This window comes from Sturnus vulgaris, chromosome 5 (assembly GCF_052056855.1).
Source record: "Sturnus vulgaris isolate bStuVul1 chromosome 5, bStuVul1.hap1, whole genome shotgun sequence".
In the NCBI taxonomy this organism is placed as follows: domain Eukaryota; kingdom Metazoa; phylum Chordata; class Aves; order Passeriformes; family Sturnidae; genus Sturnus; species Sturnus vulgaris.
Window position 1 is genome coordinate 8,575,756 of NC_142247.1, and position 27,224 is coordinate 8,602,979.

At 41.8% G+C, this 27,224-nt stretch overlaps 1 protein-coding gene across 2 annotated transcripts; it reads right to left on the minus strand.

Annotated features, from left to right (window-relative positions):
- On the minus strand, positions 1–27,040 carry SULT4A1 (sulfotransferase family 4A member 1). 2 transcript variants are annotated; one of them, XR_015803674.1, is made up of 8 exons: positions 26,837–27,040; positions 10,212–10,342; positions 8,788–8,868; positions 8,557–8,683; positions 6,515–6,609; positions 4,955–5,093; positions 3,261–3,390; positions 1–1,645 (listed from the first exon to the last, which is right to left on the minus strand). XR_015803674.1 is itself a non-coding variant. In XM_014879254.2 (7 exons), the coding sequence occupies exons 1-7, from the start codon at positions 27,003–27,005 to the stop codon at positions 1,533–1,535; spliced, it is 855 nt and encodes a 284-aa protein (XP_014734740.1). In that variant the 5' UTR covers positions 27,006–27,040; the 3' UTR covers positions 1–1,532. The 2 variants fall into 2 exon arrangements, 1 of the variants encoding a protein (XP_014734740.1); XM_014879254.2 differs by lacking the exon at positions 3,261–3,390.
- Positions 27,041–27,224: the final 184 nt, after the last annotated feature.

Genomic DNA, 27,224 nt, shown 5'->3' on the forward strand with positions numbered 1-27,224 from the left:
CACAGAACACATCTTTTATTCAGTAAGCAAGCAAGCACAGAAGAATAATGTGTAGTGCTTAATATTCATACAGTACTAAAAATATAAAAATAGAAATAAAATTTCACTGAAAGCATTTTCACTCACAAATATACAAGTAAAAGTGCTGTCAAGCCACATCATGCTACACCACTTGCCAGTGCTGAACTGACAGTTTCCCAACAGAACTGAAACACTAAAAACTAGTCCTTCCTCACAGTTTTTGGTGAGCCTGAACATTTGACTAGCAAAAATGGGCCTCCTGCAGCTGAGAACCTAAAAAGCATAGATGTCATTACATTATGGAATAATAAAATAATTTGGGAGAGTTCTGTAGTGATAGTAGCCTGCTTCAGGCTGTTTGTGTAAAGGCTAAAAAAAGATAAGAGAAATAAACTTGAATCCTGATTATAATCCAGATCAGTCATGGCTAACAATTCCTGGAACTTATTGTGCATGGATATTTGTGCAATACTCCCACCTGCTGGCATATCCATCACCTCTCTTCCTCGGCTGCTCAGCTCCCTTTGCCTGCTTTACACTGGCACAGATCTTCCCCTTAGGTCTGGTGGAGTCCAGGAGAACAGCCCATAAACAGTGCCCTCACCTTTTAGTGGAACTGGAGCTTACCCAGCACCTTAGCTCCTGGGGCTGCCCCAAAAGGGAGAAATTCACACTGCAGAGTGATATGGGCTGCACTGATTCTTCAGGAAAATCCCTGCACCAGGTTCCTGGCTTTTAAGCCCCATTTTGAGTGAGTGACCTAGAGCTGAGAGCTCGAGAATCTTCTCTCTGCTGTCCCTGGGCATGGAGCTGGATGCCTCCATCAGGAAGCCAGCTCTGAGCTGTCTCCATAAAGGCATGGGTGGGACCTGGGACCAGGCTGACAACCAGAGCTGTAAATCACAACAAGCCCTGCCTCACAGAGTGTGCCAGTGCACAGAACCTACTCAAATCACACAGATAAGGGTGTGCAGAACCTAATGTGAACCCCACTTGGGTCAGTTCCTATTTTGGAATGGGATTTATTTATTCTTGGTTATACCTGCTATAAAAATAAATGTGACAATTAACCCCTGAGATCATTCTAGCATACTGTTTTGGCCTGTTACTTGTTTCCCTCAGAAATAAATTTTTATTTGGTTTACGGATGTTTATTTAGGTTCTAGTGACAAGCTTTTATAAAACACATTAAATAATCAATGTGGGGCTGAAAAGGTGTACATTCTAGTTGCATATATGATACATACCTTATACGTATATAATACATTCCATAACAGCTGAATGTTCTAGTATTGTCTGGGAAGTCCTTGCATGTGGACAAAGGACTTAAATACTAGAAGATAAACAGCTGTACAGGATCAAAGATAATTGCATCTGATATGGTTTACTTAGATTGTTTTTCTTTCTTTAAATCTTATTACACATAATAGCTACAGTAGTTTGTCCAGCAGGTAATAAATGAATGCATAAAGCACTTCTAGCTATATCTGGATATCATATGCATGCATTTCTTATAAATAAAAATCGAATGTGAGGTCACATTTTCCCATCTTCTGTTTATAAACTAAATCAAATTTCTCATTCATTGAAACAGTGAAGATGTCTTTCCATAGCCCAACTCGTCCTGAAACAGAGAAAGAACACAAGTCAGAGAGAGGATGTAACAGGACACCAGATACCCACAGTCTAATTGTGCAGGGCACCAAGTATCAGCTGGGAGATTCTGATCAGTCTGGGCTTTCTCTGAAAGCTTAATGAGACCTAAGGCTGTTCACTGTCTCACCCAATTACTCTGGCACCACCCTTGCAAAGCCTTCAAATAAAACCACATATGTCACCAGCTGCACCAGCCCAGGGTTACACAGGAAAAATTCAGATTTCTGCGAGACTTTTACTCTGGCCTTAATCAGAAATGATCAGAGATTTTGGGTTGGGTGTTCACTTAAATGTAGATTTCTGCTTTCAGTGCAAGCTATGGCTTTTAATAACTCCAACAGATAACAACACATTTCACAATCACTGTGCCTCCAGCACCCACTGCTTAGAGAACTGTCCAAAAGGTACAGGGAATGTGGGGTATAAAACTGACTACTGAAGTGTAGTATTTTCATTGCTAATTTCTATTATTTTGTGTCTGGAGATAAATCCAACAGATGAATTTCCATTTCTCAGCATGGAGAGATTTGTTTGTTAAATATGAGTTTCTGTCTATGAAAGAGAACAAATGCCATGCACTCAAGTTGTGCCACTGGCATTTTAATTTTGAACATGAGGAATAGGAAGCTTTTGGAGGATGCAAAATATGGACACTGAACACATTCTTCATATGAATTAATCTATGGAACCCAACCAATAACATGACCTGGTGACCCTGCTGAACTTACCAGCCAAAGGCAGCAGCCCCCTTAACAACTATTTCAATGCTCCCCAAAATATATTTAACTCAAAGTCAGCCGGGGTTAGTTGTGGCTGAATAAGCCTGAAGGAATACTCAGACTGAGAGGCTCAATTCGCTTCTCATTTATGCTGGAGATAAAGACAAAATCCAGACTTGTTCAACTGGAATAAATGAAAGGAGAATTGGGACTGTGCTACCCGAGTTTAATCGTAACAGCAAGAACAAAGCTACATGCAGGGAGCTTAATTATGCATTTGATGCTCAAGAAGAATACCCATTTAATTCAATTACCATTGCTTTTATGCAGCAACTTTATAGTTGAGACCAAAGACAAAACTGTCTGCAACATCTACATATTACTTATTAACATGATGGTATAGCATGTGTGGCAAAGGCCATTTTAATGAAATCATGGCTTTCCTAAAACTCCTGAAGGTATGAAAGTGTCCTGTTTTTTTTTCAGGATCCAAAGACCAGAAAAACCTGACACTGAAAATGCCATTTATTGTTTTCATCAAATTTCTCATGTGTTTTTAAAAAATGAATTAAGGAATGTTACAATCATAAACATCTGATACTAAGTTAAATTTTGCTCTGGCAACTATTACTGCAAAATCTACAGCATGAAACACAAAACCCTGTATTTCCCATTCAACAATGATAATAAAATATTTTCTTCCTCTGCTTGGTAAAGAAGATCCTTTTATTTCTGAGTCTCCCTAAAAACATGTATGGACAAATGACAAGTTTTACAAATGACATACACACACAGTGGATTATTTGTAACAATTTGTTTTCCTTTTTACCATATGAATTGATAGCTTGTCAAAAAGTCACCCACCTGGTTTATGATTTGAATCATGCAACTGCGTAAATTATGATGTGATAAGAGTCAAATACAAGTAACATATCTAATCATTGCTCTGCTTTCACAGCAGTTCAGGGTTATCTTCAGAGTAAAGATCAATGTGCTAAAAGAAAAAAAAAATGAAGAACTAAAATAAAGTAAAATAATAAAGTAAATGTAACTAATGACAAATTAAAATATTTGAAACAAATTACAATCAGCTGTCATGTCATTGCCACCATTCTTTGTCACAGAAACAAACAGAGAAGGAACAAAGCACTGCTAATGAAGCTACATTCTGGAGTAACAAAATATTGTAAAAGCCAAAGACAGCAAAGAAAAGAAATTCAAAATAAGGATATTTGTACTAAAAAGCACACAGCGAACAAATGACAAAGTATCACATTAAATACTGTAGCTCCCTTCCTCTCTATTACAACATGAAGGCTTCTTTCTGAAACATTTGTAAACTGTAGAAATAAGAAGGTCCATGTGGGCCAACAAGGAGAACACAACTCTGCTGTTTGTAAAGCCTTGCACTCACACGAGCACCTCATCCAAGGACCTTGGGATGTCCCAACCAAATGTATGATAATTGAATAAATAACCAGCTAACACAGAATTAGTAGTCAAGAGGGACCAGTAATATTTGGCATTTTCATCAGAGATTTGAAAATACTTATTAAAATTGCAGCTGGTATAATTTGTAGCTCACATGAAGGGTGGTTGAAAGTGGTAGTATGGAAAGGGCTCCTACACACAGAAATCTAAGACCAAAGTATTCCTGTCATAATCCCTGGGTAAGGGACAATAACCTGTAAATCTATTCCTCTGAGAAACTTTGTGGTCATGATAAACATGTGCTTCACGTGTGATGCTGTACCATAAAGTGCTATGGGTGGAAAACAAGGGAAAGTTCCAAACAGAACTAGATTAAATTAGTGCACGAAGTGATTTTCTATTTAGATAAGGCATATGGTGGGATAACATAGGAACTGATCATCTTAACCTGGTTCCCTCGTTTTTAAAAGTGACATAGAGCAGCCCACAGAAAATAATTTGACTGAGCCTAAGTTCACCCTTATGCTTCTCAAGGGCAACTGAAAGGACCTGATTTCTTATCAAAGGACAGATGCATCAACAGATCACATGGCACCTTCAGGTTCCCAGAGAAAGAATCTCACCAGAATGAACATGTAGAAGATAAATGCATCTTAAAGAGCTGAGGTAGAAAAAGAAAATAAAAAAGCTTATAAGGGAAGCTGTGGTTCCTTGTAATTTTATGCCTTCCAAATTAGAAATATCTGCTATTCTAGAAAACCTGACCTACTTAAACCCCAGGGCTCAGGCCAGGATAAACTGAGATGGTGTGGGCTGTGGCCTGCCAAAGGTCAGAAGGAGCAGTGCAGAGCTCTCAGCACGAAGAGCTGAATCCATCAAAGCAAGACAAAGACTCTGTGATGGAGTGATTCGAAATTACTCTGGTAATCTCAGATTCTTCCATCCTTTTCAGTCACTTCTACCTAACCTGATTTGAAAACAACCCAGCCCCCAAATTGCACCAACAGTCAGCTCCCTCCCATCCTTTACATGGCAATATTTTGCCAATATCTAACACACCCTGGGGGTAACTAAGCTGCTTCTTGCAACTTCTCCAAGAAGAGTTTTGCTGTGGGTTTTAAACATACCCCTGCCAACAGGAAGAGCCTCTGCATTACAGCACTGATCAATGAGTTGATGGCAGTGTTCCACCATGGTTTCCAACTGTGCTTTGTCATAAGAAACTCCTAAGAACCTCACCAGCTGCTCAACCATTGTTGCTAGGTCCTGTAAGAGAGCATTTAAAACCCGGGTTATTTCACAATATTTAAAATCACATTTTTAATGAGTTTAAATATTTCAAAGTAAGTTATACCCCAGCGAGTGTGAAAAATCCAAGTGCAGAAATTGTAGAAACACCACTGCCTTGAAGTTCTGTCACCTTCCAATTTGCAGAAAAGAAACACACTCTGAGTAATTAGAGTAAGGCAGGTTGGCAGAAATCATGGCCATGTAACCTTCAGGTGTTGGAACAGGGAACAACTGGAAAGTAATTGTGATGTTTCCCACTTCAGAGAACATCCCACCCTTAACTGATCCCGTTGGAATACCAGTGCATTTCAGAGGATCTAAAAGTTACTTTGATTTTTACCTTAGTCAAATAAATGACTAAAAATGTTAGGAGAGCCCTTCTTCCTTTGTCAGCTTCTGGGACTGCATTCATGTAGATGGGGAGGATGTGGGGAGGTGGCCTCTGAGAATAACCATGAATTTACATCTCCAGAATTCCAGGGCTCCTCAGTATGAGTTGCAAGGACAAAATAGTAATATTTATCAGGAAGCAGAAGGATGCTGTGATGCCACCAGCTGGTGAGCACAGCTAGGAATACATTAATTATTCAAAACCATGGGATTGAAATAGTTTTGCCTAAACTTTAGTTGCTCTGATTGTATTACACCTTCTTTTAAAATCACACTCTATCAGAAGGCTCAGTAAAGCTGGAATTATAATTTACCCAGTTTTATTGAGTCTTGTTCTGATTTTTTTCTTTTTACAGGTTTAGAAACAGGAACTGGATTTTTCATATATTTGCATTAGTTTTCCAGTCAAATAAACATTCTGAAGTATTTTCATTAGCTCTCAAAAAGATATTACTGCAATAAGAAATACGTAATATTTCCACTTAGATTTCTGATTTAAGTGGATTTCTTAGCCAGCATACCATAAGGCCTTAATAATTATATCCACCTTATGCTACATAATACCCTCATTATTTTCAGATTTGTTTCACAGAAAGCAGTAATAATCACAATAAAAGTGAAATAGTCATGATAAATGCAAAATACATAGGACAAAATAATGATTATATATTTTTTCCCTCATTGATACAGCACATACAACAAGACATTTCTTTTAAATGAATGGCCAGGGCTGAGTGTAGCAAGTACTGAACAGTTTCACATCACTGCCTTCTCTGCAAGTAGTTCAGTGCCTGTAGATGCAAGCAGACTCCCCAGAAAATTAATATGGATATGAAAATGCCAAAAGTCCATAGATGCAACTGAATTTTTAAAGCCAATGCTTTAAAAATGGTATCAGGCATTAGGGAGCCCAATACTGATATAAGAATGTAATTTTGTGGTTTATGTTTTTTAAAAGCCAGGATGCTAAATGTGATTAAAATACCATTTTGCTGCATCTAACCTACCTTATGCATATCTTCATACTTGAGGAAAAGTACATTGGCATCCATGTGGTGCTCCCAAAACTCTTGCACGTGTTCAAACCACGAACCATATCCTACTACAAAAACATTATGATTGGCATGAGGAAAATGAACACTTTGGTTATTAAGCCGTTTTCAAAAAGGAAAAGAAAAGAAAAATGAAATAACTGAAGTGGTTCATAGCCCCAGGAGAGCAGTGTCTCACTTTGACCCATGTCATGGGAGACCTCATCCTCCCCTCAAAACTTTACTCATTTGTTTTCCAGTTCTCTGATTAAGTCCACATTTACACTGATTTCAGTCAATTTTTATGTCTCCACCAGAAGTTTCTTCAACCAGAGATTCAAGAATCTCTTCTTTTGCCAATATTAGAAGACAACCCCAAGAGAAATGCATTCTGCATTTTTCTGTTACCAGTGACTAAAAGTACTTCACATTACGTAATTAATTAAGGTAGAAGTTAGGCAAATAAGAAGAACTTCTGCCTAATTAAGGTAGAAGTTAAGCAAATAAGGAGATTTCCAATTCTTTCCCAATGTTTTTTTGGTCAATTTTATCTTTTCAGCAAAGGAGCTATAGAAAAATTTCAAAACCAACTTCTCAGGTTTGTATTTTGAAGCCGTCTTTTCTCTTTGAAGAAGAATTGTTTCATTCTGGTAACTGGAACACTGCTGTATTACCTTCATGCATCCATTTCTCATGGAATGGGAATAACAAAAATGAAATCTTAGTGCCTTTATAAAATTTGAAAATTGGTCAGTTGAATGAAATTGTTTTCCTATGACACTGATCTCTTTGTCCCCTGGACATGTTTCCAGGATCCTGCTGAGATGTAAACACCCAGCTAAATGCTAAATTTACTGTATTGTAAACATCCCATTTGCACAATTATGGCCTCAGAACATGCTGTGGTGTTTTACTGGCTCTGGGAGGTTGTGATGAAGTCAGGTGGCTGCTAAAGATAAAGAGACAAATAACTCTTGGGATACTCACATGGAAAAGAGACCTTTCTATCTTAGAGGACCTCCTAACGTGTTTTTCTTATGTCTCTGGTCTAGAAGTTCCTGATCAGAGGCTACAGACAAACACTGAATTCTCAGGGAATGCAAATGGAAAACTGAAGGTGGGCTGGAATGGGAGGAGAGCATTTATCCTGCTCAAGCTTGCAGGATAAAGAGCAGCAAAGGTTTTTTAAGGCCTGTTAAATAACTTCCATTGGTAGGCTTTACTTTTTTCTTCCCTTTGGTATTACACAGCTCCTTCAGCATCAGTTCCCCCCCCTAAATTCCAGGTTTGCTGCTCTGGATCTAGAAGAGATCCTGCTCTCAGAGCTCAAGGCACCTGGTGAATTCTTAGTGTCACATTAAGTTGTCAGAGGAGATAATGCAGAGAAATAAAAGGCAGCAGGATTTTTTTTCTCTTCCTCAGCTAGAGAGTGTGGCAATCCCTTGGTTATTGCACTCTCCTCACAGAGCTGCATCTTTCAGGCATTTGCATCTGCCTTCTCACGGGGTCTCACTTGAGCTCACTGGTGCACTCCAGATCAGGCCCATGCAAACTAGAGAATTTTGTGCTAAATTGCAAGGGAGAAACCTTGAGGTTTTGGCTGTAATTTAAATATTGAAGGAATTACCAGGAAAATAACCCTAAACCTGAGACCAGATACACTTCTGAGAACAGCTGATAGTGAGGAATAACTGAAATCAAATGATGCTGGGAGCATTCACCATTTCTTAGGAGGTACCTGGCAGCCTGCAAACTGAATTTTAGAGGAGCAGACCAGAGTTTTGCTCTGGTTCAGGTGGAAAACTGCTGAACCCAGGGGGTCAAATACTGTAAGGCAAATATTTGCAAAAAGCACAGCTCATAGTTTGCATGGACAAATCTCAATCCCCGCAGTGCTATCCATAGCAACTTCCTTGCTGTATATGCAAAACAAATGCACCTTTATCCAGCTCACTTCTGTACTTGCAGAAGGAAAGCAGAGATGAAAATAAATGTGTGCAGAGAGAACAGCTCCTTACACTTGTCATTCATAAACCTTCTGCAGAACTCCTGAAACGTTCCTCTGTAGCTCATGGTCCTTAGGGAGCGGTGGAACTGGTAATAAGACACCACCAGGTCTTTGGGGTTTCGAGCCATGTATATTACCTGTGATGGGGGGAAAATCATCTTATTGAAAGCTTTCTCCTCATCCCAAAGCACTCACACAACTGCTGCCAGCAGAGTTCAAACAAACACGAGCTCATTTTCACCTTTGAGTTGCCGTTGTGGAGGTCTGAAGGCAAAAACCGATAGGGCAGGTGGCTTTTGATGAGGCGAGGGGATGTCAGCTCCTAAAATAGAGCACAGAGAATCATTTCCCATTGAGCTCTGCTCCAGGGCACATCCTGAGCTGTCCTGAACTGTCACACTTGAGGCCCTCTACTACACTGACTTCCATTCACAAATTCACTTCCTAAAATCAACAGGAGTTTGGGACTCAAAATCAGGTCAGAGAGTTATATCTGTTTTTTAAATATCAAAAGGTTGGATAACGTGTTGGAATTTTGTAATTTCGGGGTTTTATCCCTTTTGTTTTCAAAGTACTTCCATTTGCAGGACCTTCTCAGAAAGAGGATATAACAGTTGAAGATCCATATTTCCAGTGATGCCTCCACTAAAAATTCCTGAAAAATATTAGAAGCTCTGAAAACATCCCTAACTTCTTCCAAATTTTACCCTTGCATTTTATTTTATCCTCAGAATTAGGCCCAAAGGTTCATCTGAATATGCAAACATCTTTCAAACAATTTTTTTCTGTAATTTGATACCAAATTGTCTCATGACATAAATCATGCTCTGCTATTAAAAATGGAATAAATCCATCTTGAATGAAGCTGCTAGCACGTGGCATAGATAAGAATGTGTAATCTCAAACTAAACCTCTTACTATTGCCACCACTTTTTTGCAGCAGGGTAGCACTGAGGTCTCGCTGGATTAGATGAAAAAGAAGAGCAATCTCTGACCTCTAAATACTCTCAGCCTAAAGTAGGCTGAGGCTGCAAATTGACCACAAGCAGCTTAATTCCATCCCTGCCAGCCTCAGCTTTCTCAGTCCAAGCAGCACTGCAGCTGTTACAGGATGGCCCTGTGTAGTTTTCCTAATAATTCCAAGATCACACTTAATGTGCCATGCAGCTGGACTCCAAAGGATACAGTGGGATTTTCATGCAGGATATTCCAGGCCCCTCAAACTACACCCTCAGTGTCTACAGAGAGCCAGGATCTGTGGATCTAAAGACTGAGATGTGTAAATTCAGAGCAGCTGGAATACAAATGCATGGATATCTGCATTTTAAGTTCTTCTTTCACAAATTCAGGGAAGGAATCAAAGCAAATTTGCCTCATTTGGCCAGCTCCTGTTTACATAAGCAAAAGAGGCCTGGAACTTTGATTCAGAAAACCCACTGCCAAGATATTTAGGACATGGAGACACATTTAAAATATTAAACAGAACACAATGAAGCTTAAGAAAAGCAATTTAAAACAACCTAATAACACTGTGAATCATTGCAACATTCTGAACACGTCCAGTGATGAAAAGGAGAAGGACACTGGATGAAATGAAGTAATAAACATGGAACTGAGGAAAAAGACACCCAAATGCTGGAAGAGTTTCTTTGCAATAAATTGTACCTTGATGATGTCCAGACCGGGCTGAGGGTACTCTAGGACTGGAAGTTGCTCATCTATATTCATTAGTCCAATCTCATCTGGATCAGCTCCCTGACTCACTAGATACACCACTTCCTGCAGCAAGCCTGTGCCTGCATGAACCAAACAATGAAAGAGAACAGATTGTATTACAGCTCTTATCTAAACACAACCATATGAAGGGAGACCTAAACACAGAAATAATGGCAACTTTTGTCCTCAACAGTCTGCTGTGAGCTAAGTCTATTACTACTGTTTTAATGTAGTATGTCAGCTCTCTTAGTTTTATTTTAAATGTAGGTCTTTCATGCAAAAGACCTGAAATTTTTTTTCTTCAGTAACAATTTAAGTACACTTTTGTCTCCAAGTCACTTAACTTGTGAGTTGCAAAGCATTTAACAAAAGGTTTCACCTCTGTAAATGTTACCTTGGCAAAACAGTGCTATTTCCATTTCAGAAACTAAAAAATGAGGCAAACAGAGGTCATCCAAGTTCACAAAATGCATTAGTGGCTGTGCTGAGAGACCTTTATTCTCAATTGCAGGCAAGGCCCCTGTTATGCAATGATTTGAGTCTATTTATGCCTCCAGGTTATGGAGTGGACAAAGCCCCAAACACATCCATGCACAGTGAGTCAGTCACAAGCTTCAGAAGCCTCAATTACTCATCCCTCCCCACTCTGAGGACATTTACAAAGCAACCATTAGATATCATGGCCAGTGGCTGCACTTTGGAAAATTAATAGGTACTTCAATTAGACTTTTGGACAGGGAAACTGTTTCAAAGTGACTTTACCTTCAGGCAGGTAGGGAACCCTCAAAACAGAGGGTCTTCTATAATATCTAAATAATACCAATATAATATGTCAAAACAGAGATATTTCACAGAGGGTTATGAAGAGAAAGGCTCTTGGTGAGATGGAGGAATAGAATGGGGACAGATCACAGCAAGCCAGGGGAGGGACCCCACAGTTTAGATGGAAAGTCTCAAGGGTGTGGGACACCCTGGAAACTGCAAAAGACAGACCCATTATTTAAGAGTTGTGAGCACTAAGGGAAATGAGACCAGGATTTATTCACTCTCTCGTGTTGCCTAAAGGAACAAGTAATGGTTCCAGAACTGGTTACAAAGCCCAAGCCTGCTCCTGCAGCCCAGTCCTTGGAATGTAAATTATGACCTGTAAACTCTGAGATCATGACCATTTGGAATTGAAAATAATTTGTGAATTGCAAGTCACTTGTAACAGCCACTAGTTAATTCATGTTAACTAACAAGGTAGTACACACAAACAGGCACGTTTGTACCAATCCTGTATGTTGTTCCAACACAAAAAAAACCCAAACAAACCACAACACAAAAAAAAAAAAAAACCCCACTGAATCTTTATTCTGGTTATTTTTTAATCTGAGACAGAAACAGTTAAGTGAGACCAATGGTAGGAGTGTCTGGACACAATGTGAAGGAACACACACCTCCAAGAATTGTTTTGGACAGCAAGCCCTTCAAGATTCCTCTGTTCTCTTACGGATTGATGGGTAAGTTAAAAAGATTTGGGACAGGAAAAAAAAAAAGATACTTTTACATTATCATCACCCACAGAGACAGCTGTCACACACTTAATACCCACTTGTCCCCAAGGCTGTTATCTCTGCGTTTTTAAGTTCAAGCATATCTTTTATGCATTAAAATTAACATTCATACAGTACTTTATTATCAGTCATTGTGACTCTGAATGTGCACAACCCTTGTTCTCATTAAATATTTATTCTGACCGGAAACACCCTGTAATTTATTTCAGTATTTCCAATTCCACCTGCAAAGAGAAATGCTGTTACAGCAGCCCTGTTTCCATGAAAGGAAAATAAATAACTCGGTGGGGATACACAATAAACTATTTTTTCATTGCTCAGCTGCTCTCTAGGCAAAAAGCTGCCATCTCTATTGTGCTGCTGAATACAGAAGAGCCACAGGGTTGAGGAAGAACCACACTGAAACTTTGGGAGAGCAGCACATTCCCTCCCAGCTCCCCACAAAATCCCCCAGGAAAGTTCAAAGTGATGGACAGGGAGCACAGCCCCCATGGCCTTACCTGTGCACCAGACTTGGCCTGATTGCTGTCAAATCCACAGGGAGCTGCAGAGGTGGGAAATGACATATTTCCCATCCAAAGTGGGGGGTTTGGAAAGCTCAGAAGTCTCCAACTAAAAGCGTTTCCATCAAAACCAGTGACACGCTGAAGGAGAAATGCTGGGAGTATCCAGGAGGCTGGAATTTCTCCTCCCTACACCTGCAGTAGGACCTCTGATCTCAATTTCCCTCAGCCATGAACTCTGTGCTCGTTTTCTCTTTCCTCAGTCACTGTATTAACCTGATTTTTTCCCACATTAGCACTCAAGTCACTGTGCTTCAGAATTTCAGGGTCTTAATATAAATGAAAACTAGGGAATTAACTTTTGAGTGAACAGTGATTTTTTTTAACTTGTCACCCTTAATCAATTATTATTTAACATACACACACAGATTCCAAAAGCTCCAGGTAAAAAATTTATCATTGACCTGGTTTCCTGTTTAAAAGAACAAAATAAAGCATCATGTGATTAAAAAAAAAAAAAATCTAAAAGCTTTTCTATGTATATTTAGATATGTATGACCTCCTCACATCTCTACTAGGACTAAACCAACTCAAATTAAATGTACCAGAGCTAAATGTTCCTTTGGTTTAGAAAGAATGACTTAACCTAGCAACAGGCAGCTCAAATTCCAGATCTGGCTGCTAGGGCAACATCTTCAACCCCTGGAACATCATCTGGCTGAGAAGGCAGATAAAGTGGGATACTGTACTTATCCACAAGATGGAAAGCCCAAGCCCAGACCTGGGCTAGCAGAATTTATTAAAATTACACAGGATGTGAGTCATCTGCTGCAGCCCCACCTGTGTGTAAAACACAGAAATTTGCCATTTGACCCAGCTGACTTAGTGATCTCTGTGGACATTTGCAAGAACCATCATTTCATGGCTGCAAGATAGAGTAAATTCCTGAAACTGAGATTACCAAAGGAGATTATGTGAATAATGCCAGCAATCCCAGTCAATCACAAAACCTGGCCAGATCTAAATGTCACAGAGACTTTCTTAGTAAAGGAAAATTATGATACCTGTTGGGCAGAAGAAAAAGATGAGGCAAGATAAATAAAAAATGAAAATAAAAGTGTGCAGAGCCTCTCTCTGTACTCCCCAGATTTCTGGCCCTGCTGAGACAATGGATGTTGTGCATCTCCAGTATCTTCACTGCTTCCCCCCTGTGCTGCTGAGCACCTGTCCATGTACATGCACACCTCACTTGGGATGGTACAGAAGGATAAACACAATAGGATAATCACTGAAAAACAGGATAACTGCCAGCCTTTGGACATGAGGCACCAAATGCCACATTAATAAGTTCCCAGCAATTCTATCCTTTCTTCTTCCATCTGCAGCACTTCATTCAGAAGGAAGACTGCTCGTCCTGCTACCTCTAAGGTCATCTTGCCAAAGCAGACATGGAATTCATGAACACTTATCTAATTCCACCTAAAATGGAGGTAGTCAGCATCTGAGGGACTTCAGTGCAAAGTACCTGAGAAATGCTCTTCCTGACAAGCTCCTCTGCTGTGTCAATAAAACACCTTAGGAGAATACAGTGTTCCAGTTTATCACACAATATCTGGAAAGAGAGGGGGTGGGAAACAGCTGCAAGAAGCCGGAATCTGCAGGTCTTTAGGAGATCTTTTTAATTATCTGTGAGCCTGTATTTCTACCCTGCATACCCGGAAGGAGCTGGTGGGGATGCACTGTGCTTTCCTGGCTACCTAATGACACACAGAAACCAGGACTCATTTGTGGACACACACATTTAGAGAGCTAGGGAATTACAGCTTGGAAATTCTTTTCTGGCCTGGATTTCTCCTGACTCTCAGCTCCATTCCCAGGCTGACAAGCTGACTGCAGCTTCAGTTAGGGAGGAAGTCTCCCAGGGTGATAATATGGTGAAAAACAGAGTGGAATTCATAATAAAGATTAACACCTGGTGTCTTTCCCGTGGGATACATCCTGAGGTGCTGTCCCAAGGATGTTTTTCCCAATTGTCCAGTGAGCTCCTGTCCTGTCCTAGCTGCACATAACACACTTTAAATACGGGCTGTCTGTACAATAAATTGGCCTTTTTTCCCCAAAGAGGTCCGTGTGTGTTGCTGTCCTTTCTCTCTCTCTGCAGCGCAGTGACCACACTCATTAAAAATCCCACCACACGCCAGCAGAACTTTGACTGGGAACTCTTCCTTTGTGCCCTTTCCATGGCCAATGTCTCAGCAGCAAGAGCAAAGTCAGAGCAGGGCCACTGTGTCTACTTGTCAGGAGAGCACAGCCAGACAGACACGGCTTGGAAACACCACAGCTGCTCCTGCTGGCTTCGACCTGCTAGATGTCTACCAGTGTCACACTTGGCCACCGTGGAAGGGAGAAATACTCTCTAGTGCAGATGTTCTCTGGCTTCTCCCAACTCTTTCTGGACACTGGCACTTCTATGAAGTCACCAGATGTGATAGCTGTGTTCAAAGTGAAGGGGCAGATATAAAGCAGTAAGATTTCTGGTGAATTTTTGCTTCTTTATGTAGTTTTGGAGGTAGTTTCTTTCAGTTTCTCCTCTCTTATCAGCTACAAACATGCAGCCCAAGGATGCAAATGCCTTTGGTATATTCCCTTTATTCGCTCCTTGTATGGAAACCACATGGGAAAGTAAAATAAATACTAATGCTAGTAATCTAGCAATCCCAATTAGCTGTACTTCGTTTGATCTGCCAGTGCTTGACCAAATTTTGGCTAATCCAGTGCAGCAGATCCATTATGACTCATAAAGTTTTTGTAGCATTGGTAGATGTAAGTGCTCATTAAAAGTGAGGGCTGCTAAAGCTGCCAGACTGGTCTGCAATTGTTGTACAGCAGAGCCTCACACCATTGTTCTAATTGCCTGCAAGCTCATTCCCCCTTGGCTAATTTCAATGTAAATCTGCAGGTCAGTATGACAGATTCATCCTCACCCTACAATACTAGAGGGAAAATTAGATTTTTCCATTAGAATGAAAAAAAATATATTTCCAAAACATTAAAGTATCTCCTCTTGAGATCTGTATGCTGAACTTCCCCTACACATTCAATTCCACCTGAATTAAGAATAGAGGTTTCCATTACCAAGGGTTTTTAAAATAAAAATAAAAATAAAAATAAAAATAAAAATAAAAATAAAAATAAAAATAAAAATAAAAATAAAAATAAAAATAAAAATAAAAATAAAAATAAAAATAAAAATAAAAATAATACACCTTCATACTGTATTTTCCAATTCTTCTTCTTTCCAATTCTTCAATTCCTAAATGAGACTGGGAATTCAGAATAAAGACTGAAATTGTGATGTTGTATTGCCACATTATTTTTTTTTTACTGTCCAATCAAATATTTATTAGAGGGCCAAATTTTCAGAAAGGACTGAGTCCTCTAAGACTAACGTCCCTCTTATACGGCCTTTATAAATGCCACATAGTCAATAGTGACCTGTCAAGGGAGTCTGTGGGACACAAGGAACCTGAATTCTGACTTCTGAAACTAAAGGGGACAAATTAAGATTGGGTTTAAAAGAAGTGTTAAATACACAATTTCCAGCAACATTCAGCAAGCACAGTCTTAGACTTTTAGACTTCCTAATCCATTTATTTTATTTTTCTGCTTGCAGCTACCAGCTCTTAAACCAAAACCAACAGGCTAAATTCTGCAGACATGGGTCCATTAATTCTGAGTTGTGTTTTGAGTATGTTTTGCCAGAGGCTATAAACAGCACACTGTGAAAACCTTATTCTATTTAGGAGGAAAACCTACTCTCTGTTTGGTAAAAACGCTGTCACTGAACTGTTTACACACACGTATTATCCACAGAATTATTGCTATTATGTCCAATACAGTATCCTAAAGCACTGCTTTAATGAACTGGTTACAAAGCAGGGCTATTTTTGGCTAATGCATTAGTACTATATTTTTTTTTAAGTGGCCTGAGTCGTGATTCTCCCTTACATTAGCACACTCACTACTCAACAGAGGACAGGATGAGAAGTGCCCAGACCACAGAGTGGACCTGGCACTGACAGCTGGGGCAGCCCCACTCACACAGAGAGGCCACTACTGCCCACACCAAACACCAGCTGGGAGAAAAACACCTCCTTTGGAGCAGGCTGGGACCTACAACTGGAGCAACATAGTAAATAAAACACACCAGGACCTGTTCTCTGGGAGATTTGTGGCACAGCCAAAGCCACAGCCACAGAGATCGATTGAAGAAGAGAGATTCATCTGTCACTTGCTGGCAGAGGTCTCTTGCTGAGGAGAGCTGAGCCAAAAAGCCTTTCTTTTCTGTCCTGGTTAATAACCCACAACATCCTCACATGCCCTGCAGCAAGGGCTGGGTAAATATTTCCCTAACAGCTCTAAGAAACAAGAGTCAGGTCCACAAATCTATGGTTAATAACATCAACAGGCCACAAGTTTGCCTTCATTTGCCTTCTGACTGAAGAGTCATGATTTGTGTCTTCAAGCATGTCCCAACATCCATGACTTCACCATATCCAGGTGTCCTGGATTTTGTCACAGGTCCTTCACAGACAGCAGCTACTGGTTGGTTACAGACATCTCTTGGTATCAGATATTCAAAGCGAAAATTGTTTTACTTGAATTGTTTTCTCTTGAAGCTTTAGCTGGGCTGTCTATATCTGTGGATTCTCATCCTGTCTTGCACCAGGGGTCATCAGTAATGGAGTAACTTCACACAAACTGCTCCAATCCATTTAAAATCACATTGGCCAAATTAGCTGAAGGAGTTTCTACTTTTGGCATCAACTCACGGAGCAAATTTTGCTTGGGACAAACCAGAATGCATCCACCCAAAATATTCTGTGGGCTGTTTTTCTGCCAGGAATGAGGAACAGCAGGCTAAGGGCACTAACACAGCATAGGCACCTTTAAAAGCAGACATCTGCCCATATCCTTAGGTTAATTTTTCTCCCAGTTTCTACTCACCAACCAAACACACTGCCATCATAAAAGAGAGCACAACATCCATCAGGCTAAAACAAAAAAAGTAACATACAACGTGCAGGAACATATTAAAAACAGATAAGCCTGCTTGCTCTGACAGAATGACATTTCTTTCCACCCTTCTCACATCTATTCAAGGCTGACCAGGTCTAAAGCCAACCTAGCACATTAAATTGTTATCTCAGCTATAGGCTGCCCTCCTGCATCCTCTGGCAGTTCCATCCTCCCCTTCTTAGAGGCCATATCCAAAAACATGCCTAAATTGCATAATGCATTACCCCAGCATGAGCTCACAATCTCCAGCTGAAAGTCTTCCCACTGCACCTAATTTCCCTTTGTTTTCACACACTGTACCAAGGACAACAATGCAGGAAAAATCTTTGCTGGAATGACAAATCACTGGGTCTTAAAATCATGCTCAAGGACTTTATTACATCAGAAAGAACTGCATGGTTACCCTAAGCTCCATTGATTTCCAGGACAACTCTATCACTTTGTGTTCTGCTCTACAGTCATAATATGGTCTGTGGGTAAATGCAGAGTTCCACTGCGAGCTCTGCTGTCTGAGATAGGATCAGAAATCAGGAAACAACAGGGCACCTCTATTAGGCACTGGTGTTGGGGCAGATCTCATACCCTTGGCTGTGAACATACTCCTCTCCCCATATAGCAATGTCAGAAGATGTCTGTCACTACTCAAAATACAATTCTCTGCCTCAGTTTCAACCCCTTCCAGGAAAATGGTTGGTTAAAAACTGCCTAGACATTAATGTGCATTTGCACACTTTAGGTGGTCAAGTTTCAAGAGCACAGCACACCAATAATAGAATGTGAAACAGCTGTAGCTACAGCTTATACATAAAAAACCCACAACCTGTCCAGTCAGCTATTGCTTGTCTAAGGTCAGGGAGTAAAGCATTTTGTCCCACACAGAACCCCACTCCAATTATAGCTGCCCCAAGCAAAACCATTCTTCTCAAGGTACCTATGTCCCTCCTCACTTAGCTGGACTGCAGTTTTAAGCCAGCTACAGCCCTTTCCATTGCTGCTTTTCAGCATCAGAAATGGAAAGAGATCTGTTTGGGAGTACAAAAGGGGATCAGTCAATCGGTATCACCATGGGTTTGATGCCTAAAGATTTTAGCTTTTTATACATTTTTTCAAATATTCATAGCTTTCTGGACTGATAACACATGGTTATATAGCTCCTAGTATTTTTCCTACCCTTTCTCTTAGATTTTGGAGTAATAAGATAATCTTCTAACACATTCCTGAAAGACTGGTTTACAAGAGGAGAACCTTCAAGGACATTTTGTTTTCCAACCAGAATCTGAGAAGATGCAACAAGAAAGGGGGCAAAGAAGCCCCTGGACCAGCTCTAACAGGGAAGAACCTGGAGGAAAATTACCTAAACTACTGCTCTTCTAATTGGACAATATTTGTTAGATATGTTCATTTGTGAAACTTATAAAAATTGTAGAAATCTGATGCTGGATGTGCCCATAACAATAGGGGTACCTGGAAGCTTCCAATAAAGACCTGCTTTGTTATCATTTTAATGCTGTTACGAGGTTTCAGTAACATATCAGGCAACAAGTTTACAGTGCTGCAGCAGAATGGTTTAAGAGAAGATTCTTTTTCTGACTGAAAGCACTGGTGATCCCACAGCAGCACCGACAGTGATCATTACTAATGTGCATTTCAGCTCTGCATGCAGAGAGCAATCCAGCCTCAGCAATGCCTGCAGCTGTTCTGTGCTACTGTGGCAACCCTGGCCAACAGTGAACAGGCTTTGAGCTGCCTGGTTAATCTCTGTTTCTCATTGCCTTGCACCAACAGGTGGCCAAGAGGCCAATGGCACCTGGGCTGTGCCGGCCATGGGGTGGCAGCAGGGCCAGGGCAGGGACTGTCCCCTGGGCTGGCACTGCTGGGGCCACCCCTCAGATCCTGGGGCACTGCTGGGAACCTCAGCACAAGAAAGACACCGAGGGGCTGGAGCGTGTCCAGGGAAGGGAACGGAGCTGGGGAAGGGGCTGGAGCAGCAGGAGGGGCTGAGGGAGCTGGGAAAGGGGCTCAGCCTGGAGAAAAGGAGGCTCGGGGGGAACCTTCTGGCTCTGCACAACTCCCTGACAGGAGGGGACAGCTGGGGGGGATCGGGCTCTTCTGCCATGGCTCAAGCAAAAGGACGAGAGGAAATTCTTAATTCCATTTCAGACCTGCAATTTGCTAGTTTCTCTACAAAAACATATATGGTAGGTGACATCTGTTTGCCCATGAGAACTGCTTACTTTTCATTATGTATGAAACATTCTGGCAGAGAAGAAACACACCCAGTGGAAAACATAGGCAAAAAGATTATATGATTTATCCCAGGTCACAGCATCTGCAGCCACAAAGTCACATTGCATGCTCAGTGTCCCAAAGCTTGAATTGCTTCTAAAGCAGCATTTTTGGGACAAAACAGGCTCCTTCTCCTCAGCATGGGGTGTATGAGTCCCTAATGTACCCAACAAGAGAAAACCCTTCATTTAATAAGACTGCAAAATAAGAATTAAAAAAATGAAGCATTTTGCTTCCTTTCAGTAATATCTTCACTGTGACAAATGAACATTAACGTGAAATGAGAATGACTGGTAGGTTTGGCTGATCTACATAATTTTCTAATTCTTCAGTCTTTGAGGTCATTATCATTTAATACAGTCAATAATGATTTCACAAGTTCAGAATACACTTTTTACCCAGGGTAAAACCTTTTTTCTTTTTTTTTTTTTTTCTATGCCCGTTTACAAAAAGAAAAACCAGCTTGAGTTTTGCACTACTTAACAGCAGGGAAGCAATTATGCTACATTTGCAAAAGACCCAGTAAAACCTATTAGATAACTGGAGAATTCTTTGTCTTCTGAACCATTTGTTCTGCCTCTAGTAACATCTCTTCACCGGTTTGATAAAAGGGTCACAAGAGAAACACTGCTATCTAGATAACAAAAGAAGATTCCCTTAACCACAGATATCTTTTTCCTCTGCTTTTATTTCAAGTTTGAGGCACACAAGGACTTATTCAATTCTACTCACATTGAAATCAAGTCAAATGCATCAGTGGCAAACATTGTCTTCAATTACTTATTTTTTGGTAGTTTTATGTATAATTTCTTTGCCTAGCAGCATTTAAGAGTGAGTCAGTACCTGAAGGTATTTTGAGCTATATATAAAGATAGACCCATTTCAGAAGGATTTTCAAAGCACAGGAACCCAGTGTCTCTAACCCCCAGAAATATTAATCTACAGGAGTCACTTTCTGCACCTGAATGGTCCTTGATGGAGTGAGCTTAAGCTGTGGAGTATTTACTCTTCTCAGTGGTGGAAGGAACATGATTTCAGTCACCAAGAGCACGAAATCAGATTCAAACACAGACCCTGTCCATCAGTCCCTGAAGAGACAGCTCACACAATATATCTCTATCACACAATGCAGTTTGCTGTTCCCTTCCTGTTTGGAAAATAATTCCATTCATTCTGGCCAGCTGGTATGGGAATTGATTCACATTCATCTGTCATTAAAACAGAGCAATATCTGAGCTTCACACATTGCTTAAAGAAAACAAATAACTGTGATGTTATTGTCAGAGAGAAAAAGTTACATGTTCTATTCTGATTTTAAAGATATCAACTCGTTTATCCAGATTCGTGAAACTAACAGAGGTTTCTCATCATTCCATGTCACAGAGCATAATATTGCTTAAAAAATCAGAGGTGAAAGGAAAAGAATCCCAAATGTATTTTGTGTAAAAATTTGATTTTTAAGCCAGCCTCATGATTTCTCAAGGCATGCCTCTGGGCCCGTAACATTTGCATTAATTCTTTAAATGAAAATGGTTTAAAGCCCAAGGCAACAAAGTTCTGCAGAGGTTATAGCACTATAAATCCAGCACAGCAGAATCTGACTCTTTTGCAACTGCAGAGCTGTTGTTACAAAACAATACCAACAAAACTGCTGGGAGAAGTTCCATATGAGAACACTGGAAATTAAGGCAAGTCAATTAATTTAACACACATGGATGCTTGTGTCCCCTGAGGAGCCTTTGTTACAAAGGCCACTCAGACCTGCCATTAGGAGGGAAACCTCTGCAATCCACTGCAGCTGCCACATGTCCCTCTGACAGCTCCCAGCCCAGTCTCCCACAGCTCAGGAACATCCTTGGGCAACCTTTCAGCCTGATTCTCCTCTCAGTTATGACTGTGCAAATCAGGACTGACTGTCAGCAGTGTTCGACCTGGGCACATCTGGGTATCTGCAGCCACGTGAACTTAGTCAAGCAATAATACTCTGTATATTGAATAATGAGACTGTTACTGTGAAGTACAGTAATACCAATCTCACCTGTAAATATAACCTCATTGCCAGGAGATTTTTACAGTCTGTGGAAAACATGAAAAGTAGGGTTGAACAAGATAAACAAAGTAAGATTTTGGCATACTTACTCGGTACATTTTCTTTGTAATGTATTTCTTTACTCAAGATTTTTCCAATCTGTTTTATAACACGGTCCCACAGACGGCTAAGGCTCATTGGAAGGGGAAGAAACAAGAGGCCAAAGAGAAGAAATCCTTAAACCAGCTTCATAGCCAAACAAAAATCACCTACGTCTACATCTCCAGTGGTTCAAGCCTCTCTTTTCCTTTCCCTTTGTGTGCCAAGTCTAATCAAAGAATATTTTAGATGTTGATGAGCTGCAGTCTATTACTTTTACTGGGGAATCAGACAAAGATTAAAAACTCCTGTTTATATTATACCCTCTGTATCCCACAGTTTAACAGTTGTCACTGTCATAGCTGTAATGGTCAATGCATCAAACAACTCTTTCCCCATAGCAGAAGAAAACCTCAGAGTCCCTGCATGGGAAGAACATAACGGGGATTATGGGATGGAAATGGGCCATGGAAGAATGCAGAGGCAGTAAGAGAGAGGAAGGACAGAGCTCCTCCATCAGCCAGGGAAGGGACTGGCACATCCTGGTGACCCAGCAAGAGGAAGTGTTGGATTCAGGAGTGCTAGAAATAGGAGGATAAAAGAGGTGTGCACACAGTGGGAGAGGCACACAGAACAGGAGGAGAACAGGGAATCCCCTGTGCATGCAATGCACTGCCAGAGGCATGTCCTGTGCACACAGAGCCTCTCAAACAAATTACAAAATAGACAACTCAAACTGACCTTTCCTGGTTCACTTCACATAACACCAAAGTGAGTGTGAAAGAATTCCAAAGAGGAGAGCTCAGTAAATATATACACATGAAAGCTGTCCTTGGAATGACCCATAAACTCACTGCTGGCACATCATTAAGGCAAAGGTCTAGAGCCATCATACCCCTAACAGCCAAAGGGTAGTTCCTAAAATCCAGTGCTACACGGGAAATTGAGAATCTATAGAAAGACACCCCCAGACAGGTAAGGCCAAAGGCAACATTTCCTCTTTCGACCCATTGTCTGGTATCAAATGCAAATTCTCATTAGCTGGTTGGACTTGAAGCTGATATTTGCTAACAATTCACAATTTTTCACACAGATCTCCAAAAGATTATTTGGCAAAATAATCGCCATGGGAGAGAGAGATCTTTATTATTAATGTAAACAGCTCACTTTCTCAAATTACCAGTTTTGCAAAAAGCATGGACTTGTGGGTTTTGACACAAGAATGCAAAGTACACATTCATTTTGAACACACACATGATGGTATTAAGGGAGCTGCTGTGCACCACTTCTGAGAAAGCATGTGGCCAGTCAGGGTGACACTGTAAGACACAATAAAACTCTGAGCAAGCCTGAACTAAACACTACACTTTAGGGACTGATTTAATTCCACTGAAATCACTGATATTACAAACAGCTGACCTGGCTCTTAGCACGGTGACTGAGGGAATACCATGAAAAAAATTGCTTCTCCATTAATTCTGAAGCTTAAGATCACAGATGAGAATTTGAATTTTCAAGTAGGGTACAGGAAATCCACAGGATGAGAGGGAGTTCAGTGCAAGTTGTGACAGAGGCACAGTGCTCCCTATAAACAGTGCATCTCCATCTTATCTGTGGTGTGACCTCCAGTTATTTAACACTATGGACAATGGCATTCTGGTTACACTTTCTCCTGCAAACCTGCATGTTCCACTCAGCCTGCCCCCTCTACACGACAAAGTTATGTGGAAGATGAAACTTTTGACTTCATTTTTTCAGTAGCACACCTGATTTTAAATTATCCATCATGACCGAAAAGGTTTTCTATAATTACAGTACTCCCATATGTGCAAACATAGACACACATTAATGTATCTTAGTCTCTGGGTTTTAGGCATAAAGTTTCTCATAGTCCAGAAGCTCCCAAAAGCTGTTACCATTGATTGGGCACAGGTGCTAAGAATAATTAAAGATATAAGGGATATCATTATTCAGCCATCAGTCAGTGGAAATCACATTAAAGCAGAGTCACTTTCCATTAGGCTTATTACATTACTGCCAGTAAGGCCACTGGTACATTTGATTTTCTACCATTATTGAAACAGCTTCTTCCTGGGTCACTCCCAATTTACAAATAACTGTAACTATTTCCAAGCATCACCTCCATTTCACATGTTTGGAGCAGCATTGTCTATTCCTGGGACAGCTGAAGCAGTCTTGGCCCTATGAGCCACTTGTGGATTTTCTTTGCCAGAGAAGCCACCATGTGGTCAACAGCTACTGCTGGAGCCTTCTGCTTGTAGCCACAGACTCTGGCCTCTCACATATCCAGCACACAGACTTGTTTGGGTATTTTCCACAGTTTGAGCAGATGGAGAGCTGCTGCTACACTGCACAAAGCTGATTTCCTTAGGAACAAGAAAAAAGTTTTCTGTTGGACCTATTCGACATTGGTGCATTTTTCTTTCTTGAAGTATTGTTCAAACACAGTTTATTCACAGAAACTAAGTAAGTGGTCCCAGCCATGTTCTACCTCTAAATATTACCAGAACAAGCAGAACCATATCTGAAGGAACCCCAAATAATTGCATTTTGTGCACAAAATCTGTTTTGTGAACCTACATTTTTTCATTACAGCAACATCATGAAAATTCTGATTAGGTACAGTAATCAGAAAAATCTTTGTCAACAGTATTGAGAGGCAGAAAGATAAGTTGTGGTTAGGATAATGGGCTTCTGGATTTAATTCCTGGCTTTGCTGTAGATTTCTGCATGACCTTGGCTGGATCAGTGGGAACCATCCCAGGGAAGCCCAGTTTCTGCCCCCATGCCTGTCCCTAGCCAGCAGCCCCTCTGAAGCTCTAATCAGCTGTAAGCCACAGAGGAGCAGCTGACAAAACAAGCTTCCAAGGGTCTTGGAAGGCTTTGGGCTACAAGAAGGTGGAGCTTGAAGATGCTATTATTGTCCAGAGCCTATTCCCTCACCAAGGACATCAGATTACCCACCATGCAAGCATTCTCTTTCCTGGCAAATAAAATCCTATTTTGATCTCAAGGCTGCTCCTCCAGCTCATCCACACAATACTGCACCTTCAGTTTCGGTGCCCCATTTCTCACCCATCTTTTCCTTTTCCCAGTGACTGCCAGTAAATCGTCTTGTAGCATGTCCATTTTCTAAGTGGGCAGCTCCCTGTCACTGAGGCCCCAAAAGATCTCATATTATGATGCTATAAGCACAAAACAGCAAATGAAATATGATTATGCAAGCTGGCTTTCCACAGCCAACTGTCTAGCCATCCAAACGAAGCTATTGCCAGCTATTAATGATATTGTGGCTGGCTAAGATTGTCTGAGGATATTTAACAAGATGCCACTATGAAATTGGGGTGCAATTTTACGAGAACATTGTAGCTTCACATTCTCAAAACTGAAATCACAAAGAATTTAATAGTGTTGGTGCTGCATGTTATAAATCTCGAAGAGGACAGTTTAAAGGAACAATTTAAATGTAGCTGTCTACTCCTTATCCTAGTATTTTGAGGGCTATCCATCTATATATTTTCCCTTATCTAATGCGTTATCTAGCAAGCTCTTGCCAGTCTTTAAAAGTATAGTTAGTAACAAAATATAAAAAAATGTAAAGACAAATGCTTGAAACTGCTTGAGAAATGATAAAAACATGGTAGATGCTACATTATAGAAATGTGCATGCTTGAAGCAGCACACCAGGAAATTGAAAACATTAGCCATTCACACAACAATGAAGTAAGTCAAAAACCTACAATACTGAAACATCTTGGCATTTAGAGAGCTGACATCTGTTATCTCCAGTGGACTTTGGATTTCCTAGAAAGAGATCATCCATCCCATTGTCGAGAAAAAGTCACTCAAGAATGCACTTACAAGAGTTCATCTGATTTTATCAGGTGGGTACAAAGCTCCCATATTATCTATCCCTACATTCATGGCAATTCTCTTTAAATATTTTTGCTTGGAAATAGAGAGGACAGAAAATCAAGAAATATGGCATTACAAGCAGACACCCAAATGGTGTGCGACAGCCAAAGGATGCATTTACTGGACAAAACATTAACTTGTACTGCAAACAGGAGACCTTTCTGGCGATTCAGACAGTGCAGCAAGAACGTACTTGGAGCACATGTTCTCCCAGAGCGATCCGGGCAGCCGCCTCGGGAGCGCAGCACGGAGGGAAGGCTGTGCAGCAGACACCAGAGCAGAGCAGACATTCGCACTGATGCCACAGACCTTCCCCGTTCGACATCTTTGCAGCTGAGCGAGATTTCCCTGCCCGGAGCAGCATCGTCACACTCCAGCGGCTCGGGATCACCCAGGCGGGGTCACCGGGGCAGCGCTGGGCCTGTACCCACCCTCCCTGGGTCCCCCACGGGGTCCCGAACCCCTCCGTGCCCGGGACAGGCTCTCAGCTCTGCGCTGCTGGGCGCGGAGCACCGCACCTGGACACGGGGCACCATCCCTGACACCAGACACCATTCCCGGACACCGGACACCATCCCCGGACACCGGACACAATCTCTGGATACAGGACACCACCCTGGCTCCAGGGCTCCATCCTTGGACACCATCCCCGCATACAGGACACAATCTCTGGATACAGGACACCACCCTGGCCCCAAATCTCCATCCCGGGATACAGGGTACCATCCTTGCATACAGGGCACTGCACCATGCCCAGACCCAGGTACCATCCTAGGACACAGGGTTCCATCCCCAGGACTCCATCCTGGGATACAGGGTACCATCCTTGGACACGGGGTACCATGCTTGGATACAGGGCTCCATCCCCGCATACAGGGCACCATCCTTGGATGCAGGGCACCATCCCCGGGCACACCCGCGGCTGCGAAGGGGCTCAGGCCTCGCTTCCACATGCCGCACCTCCAGCCCCCGCTCCCGGCCCCGGCTGCCCTGCGAGACGGGAGAGGAGGAGGACGAGAAGGAGAAGGAGAAGGAGGAGGAGCCGCCCCAGCAGCCGCGGCAGCCCCGGCCCGCCCGCCCGCCTACCTGATTTGGGATAGGTGACAATCCAGACGTCGCTGTCCCTCACCGGGAAATTGGCGATCTCCTCCATCTTCCCGCGGCAGAAGGGCGGCAGCCGCACCCCATTGTATTCGAAGTACTTGCTCTCGAACTCGCAGGGCGTGCTGGGGGTCTCGGCCTCGCTCTCCGCCATCCTCTTCCCTGCGGGCCGCGGGGGAGGCCGAGGTGCGCGGGCCGCGGGCGCTCCGCCGGCAGGGAGGGAGGGATGGAGGAAGGGAAGGGGAGGGGAGGGAAGGGGAGGGGAGGGAAGGGGCGGGCGAGCGGCGGGAGCGGCAGCCGCGGCCCCCGGCACAGCCCCGCGCACGGCGGGCGGGGGTCCGCGCACGGTGATGTCACCGCGGGCAGCGCAGCC